Below are 8718 nucleotides of genomic sequence, written 5' to 3'. Positions count from 1 at the left end.
AAAAGGAGGCTGAGGGGAGACCTTATCACTCTCTACAACTACCTGAAAGGGGGTTGTAGTGAGGTGGGTGCTGGTCTCTTCTGTCAGGTGGCTGGAGATAGAACAAGAGGAAATGGCCTCAAGTTGCAACAGGGGAGGTTTAGATTGGATATTAGGAAAAATTTCTTTACTGAAAGGGTTGTCAGGCATTGGAACAGGCTGCCCAGGGAAGTGCCTGGGTCACCATCCCTGGAAGTATTCAAAAAGTGCATAGACAAGGCACTTCAGGACATGGTTTAGCGGGCATGGTTGATGGTTGGACTCAATGATCTTAAAGGTCTTTTCCAACCTAAATGATTCTATGATTTCTTGTTAATGAATGTTCCACAAAACATTTGACTAGAAAGCTCAAAAGAAGGAAGATCAATGCAGTATGTTTGGTACTTTTTTCCCCAGTAATATTAAAGTAAGAATTTCATATTCCTGTACTGGAAAAAAATATATTATTTGATGAATGAGTGGTGGGATAGAATAATGGGGGGAAAATGTTTTCAGTCACTGTATTTTCTCACTCCTGATTTCATCTCTATCCACTCATGTGTCCTACTTAAAAGCTTTCAACTACTAACCTGCTAATGGATCATTCCTATGCTTTTCCCAGAAGTCTTCAAATTCCTTGCGGACTTCTTCATCAGTTACAACCCCTGCTAGCTGCTCATTGTTTACTTTAACATAGTTGGCTTTCAGAACAAGCTCCAAGTCACAGCGTGCACCCTCATGGAAAGGTTTCCACCTCTGCATTACCACTCCATACACTGTGATGTCATCTCCTGGAGGTAACAACAAAAATTAATCAAGTAACATCTGACTTGAGATATGCAGATGTGTCAGTTGGCTGTAATGCATAATAATGCAATTGAGATCCTGTGTTACAGTTAATAAGGTTAAAAAACCCAACAACAAAAAACAAACCTCCTGCAGTTACTGGAAGCCTAAAACAAACATTAAGTGGATTGCTTATGTCTATGGTAGGAAGTTGCTATGTCTTTCTACTTCTGTTTAAGGTAAATGAATTCTTAAAGGTATATCTCTGCTTGTTTCCTCTTTTAGACAAGAGGAATTGACAGTAAAGTGTAGAAGCTCTTCTTTCAATTAGATTTGCTATACAAAAAATTTAGTCAAAACTTATTTGACTTCTGATAACTTTTGTGATGAATTCCAGAATCACTCATTAACATTCTGGCTATAGCGTTCTTCTCAGAAAGTACAACCAGAAATTAATTTCTTGTGGAGATGTGCCTATCTGAGAATTTTTAGTCCATTCTTCATACATCCTCCTGCCAATTAGCTTCCTTTCTGAATGCCAAGTAGCTTTTCCACCTGCAGCTCTCTTTAGATAGGAGGTCAGGTTACCTAGCTCTCTGAACCTTCAGAGGGGCACTACACGCTGTGTGGTGGTGTGGACCAGTTTCCTCAGGAGGTTTGGTGTTCCCACACTAACAAGATTTAATATTCTTTCTGTATGTCACAATACCTTACTTATTGAAACTGATCTGTCAAACAGTCAAGATGTAACATGAGGATGTATGACATTTTCTAGAATAGTCCTCAACTGCCATGCTAACGTCCAAGCTGAAACAGCAATGTGACAGATGAACCTATCTCATTTAACAAGCCCTCAGCACTGACAGCTTACTTGGCAAAGATTCATCTCAAATGGAAAAATAAAAATGCTTGTGGTACAAACATATGTGATATAAGCTGTATCCCTACCAGACTTGCAACTGTCCACTAAGTCATCTTCCAGAACAACCACCATGCAACGAGGGATGCTTCCAACAGACAGTCTTTGAACCTAGGAGACAGGAAGGAAAAGCACTTCTTAAGAACTGCACCTTTCAAAAGCCATTTATAGCTGCTCTGGCTTAAGGACCTACATTCCTTTCCTGGAACTGAGGTCAGTCCTTGCTGCTACTCACAAAACTTAGTGAGCATGCCACTGCTGCCACGAACTTAATAATGGAAGTTTAATGCTGATATTAATGGAAACAGGACTGGGTATTAAATTAGCTGAAGGTGCTCCATCCTGGGAGGTACTGTGTGATTTCAATATCTTGCTGAAGAAAGCTCACTAAAAGAGGTCATTTGAAAGAGCTGATTTTTTTTTTTAATAATATGAGATATTTTTAGATACTTCTTCAATATGCAAAGTTTACTTTGGGTACTGAAGCATGTCCATGGGTTAGATAATCCTTCACTGAAGTATATACTGAAAGATTATTCTCTATATTTTTCTGGTATTTAACCATAATTTGACAGGTTGACATATAAGTTTACACCTAGGTGTCAAGGATTAAATCAACAACAGGAAAAAAAAACAATTCACAGACAACCAGACAAATGTATATTGACAAATGTGCCAGTAACTCCTGTAATTCTTTTTCTTTTCTCCAGGGCAAAGTCTATGCAATCTTGTCACAGTCTATTTCCAACCAGCAATCTTTCCATTACACTTAAAGCTCGCAATAGTTTTTAGAATATCCACTGCACAAGAACAACAATCAGAAGTACCTTTTCATTCTGCAGCACAGGTCATACATGCTAGAATTCTAGATTTATTCACTCTCTAGTGCCTAGGAAGGTTAATTTACCCTTGTGTATTATCTAAATGGCCACAGGCAGTTCACATCACTGTCAATACTGGTGGCACATACAGTTACTTGCAGAGCTCAGTAGGAAACACAAGTGAAATTCATTCCTGGTTTAACTTTACTGTGTTTAATAAGCTTATGCTGCTGAAAATCCCATCATAGAGATCTGTGTGTCACACAGTAAAACAAAAAAACCCCTATAGAAACCATATGTCAGAAACAGTCATTATATGAACCTGCAACATTTAAGAGCTTCATTTCTAATATCATATATTTCTGTTTTCATACATCTTGTATGTAGATTGGCACCACCATCCTCTTAATTTATAAAATCAAAACCCTGAAATAACTGAGGATATCTTAGAAAAGATTTATTAAAAAGACACTGAACATATAAATAAACACAGAAACATTGCCTGCAATACACCCTACTTATTCTCAATTTTTGTACAGTGTAGATTTTCCTGTGCCAGTTTTTAGTTATGCGCTACCGTAAAAAGAGGCCCAATTGTTTCTTACTCCTCCAGCTTAGCTGTACGTCCACCCAGGGCTACCTTCAGAAAAAACAAATGCAAATTCTGTAAGGATCACATATTCAACAATTGTTGAATTCAATATTGACTGAAGGGAACAGACATTTGTAGACACCATGTATTGACCATACTGCACTGCTACACCTGGCCTTGGCCACCACTGGGCTATATTTAGTCCTTAGAAGCAGTGTTGAACATCAGCATCACGTACAGTAAGCGCTTAGAGAAACAACGCACACTTGGTATTGTAAGGATCCAACACGGGAGTTTCATCTGTGCACTGACCCCAAGTGTTTTGTACAATATTGAATGGAGTTACCTAATAGTGGAAATCGAGTCAACATGTGCCTAAATTTTTAACTCTTTGACTGGAAATCTCTGACTAACAGGCTGTCTGCCTTGTTTTAGTCTTCTCAGGCATTTGTTTTAAACAACAGTAGAAGCTGTAAAACTTTTCCACTTATCTTGGCATTTAAAACTTATCAATGAAAATGGGATAAACTTAATTCTGATGTATGCATGAACAGTCTCACTAAAATTAGCAGTTACCTTATTCCAGCAGGAAATTAAGCCCCCCAAATGCCTTCTTTAGTACTTGGAACAGCTATACCTTAATACCTTCCCCTTTTTCTCCTTTTTTTTTTTTTTTACCTGTTCCTGAATTTTTATTTCTTGGTAGTCTCTGCAGCAGGTAGGAGAAGAGGTTGTTCCAGAGAGACACGTGAACTTGGTTGAGTTGCAGCCTTCTTCATTAAGACAGGCTGATGGACGACAGAATGCGTAGTACTGTTCGAAGTCAGCCTTGACAACAAACACATGCTTGCACTTATTGCAGATGTAACTCCGTTCAAACTCCAAAACTTTCACCAAACTGGTACGTATGACAGTTCCAGTAACAGACAAAAAGTGACCCACATCCCTGGTTTTAGGAATGTGCTCTCGAGTCAGCTCTGGGCAAACAGGCAAACCTGTTAAACAAAAATAGGTGCGGCATAAGGCTATGCATATAAAACATGGACCTACAATGCAGTTAAACAGAAAGATTAGAAAAAATGCCAGACATATTAACAGTAGCCATTGTTATTACTGTTTCATAAATGTGATTCAACAATTCATCTGTTGTACCATAAATCTGATTCACTGGCCTCAAATTGTGAAAATCATCAGACACTGAGCACTAACAGAAAATGTAGCCATTTTACTCCCCTACTCTTGCCAAGGGCTGAACAGTCATGAGCACTTTCCTTTCATGGAAATAGATCCTGATGTTCTCAGATCTATTTATTAATTCAAATGATCTTTTGGCAAATGCCATTTATTCTGCAATTGGTTTATCTGAATTACAAAATTTTAGTTTTGCTACTTAATTGTGGTTCTATGTTATTCCCACAGCTAAACAAGTGTAACTCCTAATCTTGTGTGAATTCTCAAGTCTAAGCAAATTTAAAATTCATAGTCTGTGAGCATTTGACCTTAAATCTAAACTTCAAGCACAAGGAAGATGGCATAAAAAGAATATAAAGGGGCTATGAGCACAACCAAAGCAAATTCACTTTTATGTTCAAATGAATAGTGACAGAACATTTTCGTGACATTTGCTCTCCTTTAATTCCACCCCGACAGCCAGTTCTGTGGTGTACTGATCCCACTCCAGTCACCAGTGTGGCCGTCACTTAGCACCACAGGGGCTGAGATCCTCAACAAGATTAATCTACTTCAAGAGCCGACAAAGTCTTTATAAAAGTAAATGGTCTCTGAAATGCACACCTGAGGATAGCATCAAAATATTGCCTCTTCAGAAGTTAGTACATGAACTACAACATACTAATAATTATCAACTTAAAAAAGAGATTACCTGCTCTTAAAATAATTTTTTAGCTTTACTTCCAAAACAGAGCTAGGAAACAGAGATGTAAAATAATAAATCTGCTGGAAAATGATGTTTCTAAGGGGATGAAAACTATTTGTGCATTTAGGTCAAATCCTCTTAGTAGCATTGGCTGCTAAAAAAAAGACATCATATATTTATTTCAGTGTTTTCAAAACTAAATGCTTTATTTCACACATGCTGAAACATTCTGTTTTAATGCTTTTAAGCAAAATGTTTGATCTTTTGCTTTTGTTTGAAGAAAATATTTTAAAATATTAAGGTAATTTTAAAAGGTAAAAGGATAAAGTAAAAAAAAAGTAAAGTAGAAAGGAATTAAATAATCTGGAAACAAAATAAAGCATTATGTAGAACTGCAAACAAATTTTTCTGGCTGACTGTAACAAAGCTATTTACATATTCTATCAAACCTGTTGAAAATTCTTTTTCTCCCACAGATTTGCATTTCTATTCAGTTCAGGCAAAAAAAAAAGATAAAATCCATTATTTTTCCAACTTTTTGGGCATCTTTGTTTCCCAGCTCGGTATTGGTGCAGCTCAACAACCTTTGCAAAATACAACACATCTTACACTAGAGAGAGCTGCAGCACTGTTGTCAGAATGTATGTATGATATGATCATCTCTGTGAATATTGAAGAGATGAGTCCGGACAGGGAAAAAAGAGCCTTCATTCTGATCATATTAGACTGCTTGACAAACTCTTTAACTGAGTATGCGCCTCTTTGAATCAGCTTTACTGTATTAGTAATAATGTGTAAAACTGAACTATTAGAAGCAGCTTGGCCATCAGTAACAGACACAGCAGCGCTCAGGCTAATGGCAAGTAAGGAAAAATCTTTTAATGGATTTGTAGCAAAAGGAGAAGTTATACAATCAAATTCCTACAATGCTACAATTCAGATAAAGAACTTCATCTCTTACTTTCTTCAGTGAACCTGGGGTAATCACCCATTATTAATCATTGCATATTCACGCTCCCTGAATCCTTCTTTGAACTCTTAGATGCCCTGTCCATGTTGGTATGAGCGTGCCAAGATTACATTCTTATACCTAGCATAAGCAAAACCACTTTTCCTCACTTCAGTCCAAGCCTGACACACAGATTCCTTCGGCCCCACTCCAGGCAGTTGCCTGCCACTCCCACAGAGAAGAGTGCACCTCGTCCTCATTCCCATTTGATGTGGGAATGGGAAGCGGCACTCCAAGATGAGAATCCTGAAGGCAATCGGAACCCAGTATTCACTTAAAAGGTAACAGTATCATGGGAAAATGTGGGTGGAAAAAGCCCTGCAGATCATTTAGCTTATCGTTTTTTGTTTCTTCAGTAGCCACCCTTTTGGTGGTACAGAACATAAACCAAACTACACGGACAGATGTTCTTTTGATCCAGCTGGACCACATGAGGATAACTACCCCCTGCTCTTCATCAGTTTCTCTCCAGTTTAGTGATGGAGTAATTTGTGAGTCTGACAACTAACTTCTTCCATCAACGATCAGACTTGCTTTTGTAAGTTATTAAAACTATTTGATCAAATGTGGCTAATTTTGCCTGACGTTGATTAGAGAATATTCAGACAAAACATCACTGTGGGAGGAATGGTAAGCTCCAGCAATAGGCTGATAATAGGAGCAGGAATGTCTCAAAGACGCAGCTACTCACGCGGCAAACATCTACCCCTTGCTTTACTCCTTCCAGTACCTCCTGGTAGCTTATAAAATAATCATACTTGGAATAAAAATAACCCTGTTCTCATGCTGAAGCTGTGACTGATGCAAATGCACTGGGGGAAGTGCATCCTAGAACACTGGGGAAAAACTTTTAATTCACTCCTACTTCTATAGGTACAGGGAGATGCCAGACATTTCAAATTTTAGTACCACGCAGAGGCCATCCTTGTACACCACATACTCAGCAGTTGGATACAAACATCACAACACCTAAACAGGTAGCAAGCTTTTTTTTTTTCCCCCTGAAAACCTTGACAGAATAGCATTTTGAGAGCCACAGGCTAATTATATTTCTGATGTATGTGTTCTAATGACAATATTCTTAATGAAATTTACTGATGTGAAACACAGGTCTATTTAACAATTGGGATTCATCCAAGTTCAAGCTGCCAAAAGACTGAATGATCATAAACCACTCCGGCATGGGGCAGAGGAGGGAAACACAGGTCACCAGCTCCTGGCTTTGCAGACTAGACAGCTCCAAATAGTTAAAATCAGAAATGACCAGAAGGGACTGTGCCACCACTGACCCCAGTTCCCCACAATAGGCAAATAGGCATTTTAACCCCCGAACCTGCACTCCACACTTACCACACCCCAAAGCTACTAAAAATTTCATAGTGATAAGGAATAATGGCATATCAACTTGTAGTGAAAAAAAGGACAAAATCCTCTATTAACAATCATGCCTTCCAATAGTTTGTTCCAATTTTGTAACAAGTAATTTTACAACAATTAGTTAAGCATAAAATTTGAAAAATTCAGATTAAATTGTTACGAGACAATTAAAAATGTAGACTTTGCCTCTTCTGGGAGATGGCTGGAGCCAACAAAGACCATGAGCCAACTGACACGGTAAGGAAGTCAACCTGCAAGAAAATCTATGAACTACGTACCTTCCCCTAAAACTCTTTTTTTTTCTTTAGGCCCGACTAACAAGAGAAATAACATGAGACCAACTGCTGATTTGAGGAGTCTTTTCCCCACGGAAAGGCTTTGGTGTAAGTCCTGACCCAGCAACAAATGCTAACCATGACACGCACGCCATCATGGATGGCCACACCTTTTTTCCAGGTTGGTCCACGCAACCACATGTGCTTGCACATGTTCTTTTCTGTTTAATAAACGCCAGCCATTCGCTATTGGTTCAAACACTGAAGCGGCAAGAATTAAACCCGCTTCTTCCCATGACGCTCCAACAGTTTGGCACGGAGTAAGGAAATTTGGCAACGCTGACTGGGAGATGCCCCCGGGGTGCCTCGCTGCCGCCCCCGCCCTGCCGCTCACCTGAGACCCTGACGTGGAGGTTCTGCTTCACGCTGAGCTGTGGAGGGGCGGCGGTGGTGGCGGCCTGCAGCGCTGCCAGGGCGGCCCGGCGCAGCGCGCTGTCGAAAATCGGGAGGACCTCGCTGGGGAAAGCGTTGAAATACTCCCCGATCTCCATGTTGGTCTCAAAGAGCGTCAAGGCGTCGACGACGACGGGATAGTGCGCCTCACTGTCGGCCTCCCTCAGGATGCCCAGGATGTCGTCCCTGTGGTGCTCCAGCACGTAGGACTCGAACACCTGCCCGATGAGGTTCACCTGATCCGCGCTCAGCACCATGTTGCGCCTACAAGGCGGGCCGGTGAGGTAAAGCGGTTACGAAAAGCCAGGCTTTCCGGTAAGGACACGCGCCAGCCGGAAAACTTTATTTTTTCACTCAGAAAAGGCCATCACGGGAGCCAGGAGAGAGGAGGGCGGGGCTGGCGCGTGCGCGGCTTCATGAGCTTGGGCAAGCGGCACCTCGTTACAACGCGCTCCGACAGACAGACAGACCGACCGACCGACCGACAGACCGGCCGGCCCGGCGGGATGGCGGCGGCAGCCGCCGGGTTTACGCCGCCACACGCCGCCCGCCCCTTCTCACAGACGGGTCCCGCCCACCAACCGCCCCGCCC

General features: G+C 40.8%; 1 protein-coding gene across 1 annotated transcript in view; it reads right to left on the bottom strand.

Moving 5' to 3' along the window:
* MCM9 (minichromosome maintenance complex component 9) overlaps window positions 1–8383 on the bottom strand; it is a 47039-nt gene extending 38656 nt beyond the window's left edge. Inside the window, exons 1-4 of the mRNA XM_010585861.1 lie at window positions 8068–8383; window positions 3815–4131; window positions 1753–1834; window positions 609–809 (exon numbers count right to left, since the gene is read on the bottom strand). Coding sequence (XP_010584163.1) covers window positions 609–809; window positions 1753–1834; window positions 3815–4131; window positions 8068–8383 — 916 coding nt within the window. The remainder of the gene's footprint in view (window positions 1–608; window positions 810–1752; window positions 1835–3814; window positions 4132–8067) is intronic.
* Between the last annotated feature and the right edge of the window lie 335 nt (window positions 8384–8718).

Source organism: Haliaeetus leucocephalus, unplaced genomic scaffold (genome assembly GCF_000737465.1).
Source record: "Haliaeetus leucocephalus isolate CR32 unplaced genomic scaffold, Haliaeetus_leucocephalus-4.0 Scaffold130, whole genome shotgun sequence".
NCBI lineage: Eukaryota > Metazoa > Chordata > Aves > Accipitriformes > Accipitridae > Haliaeetus > Haliaeetus leucocephalus.
Note: the sequence above shows the minus strand (reverse complement) of the source record. Positions and strands in the feature narration are given on the sequence as shown.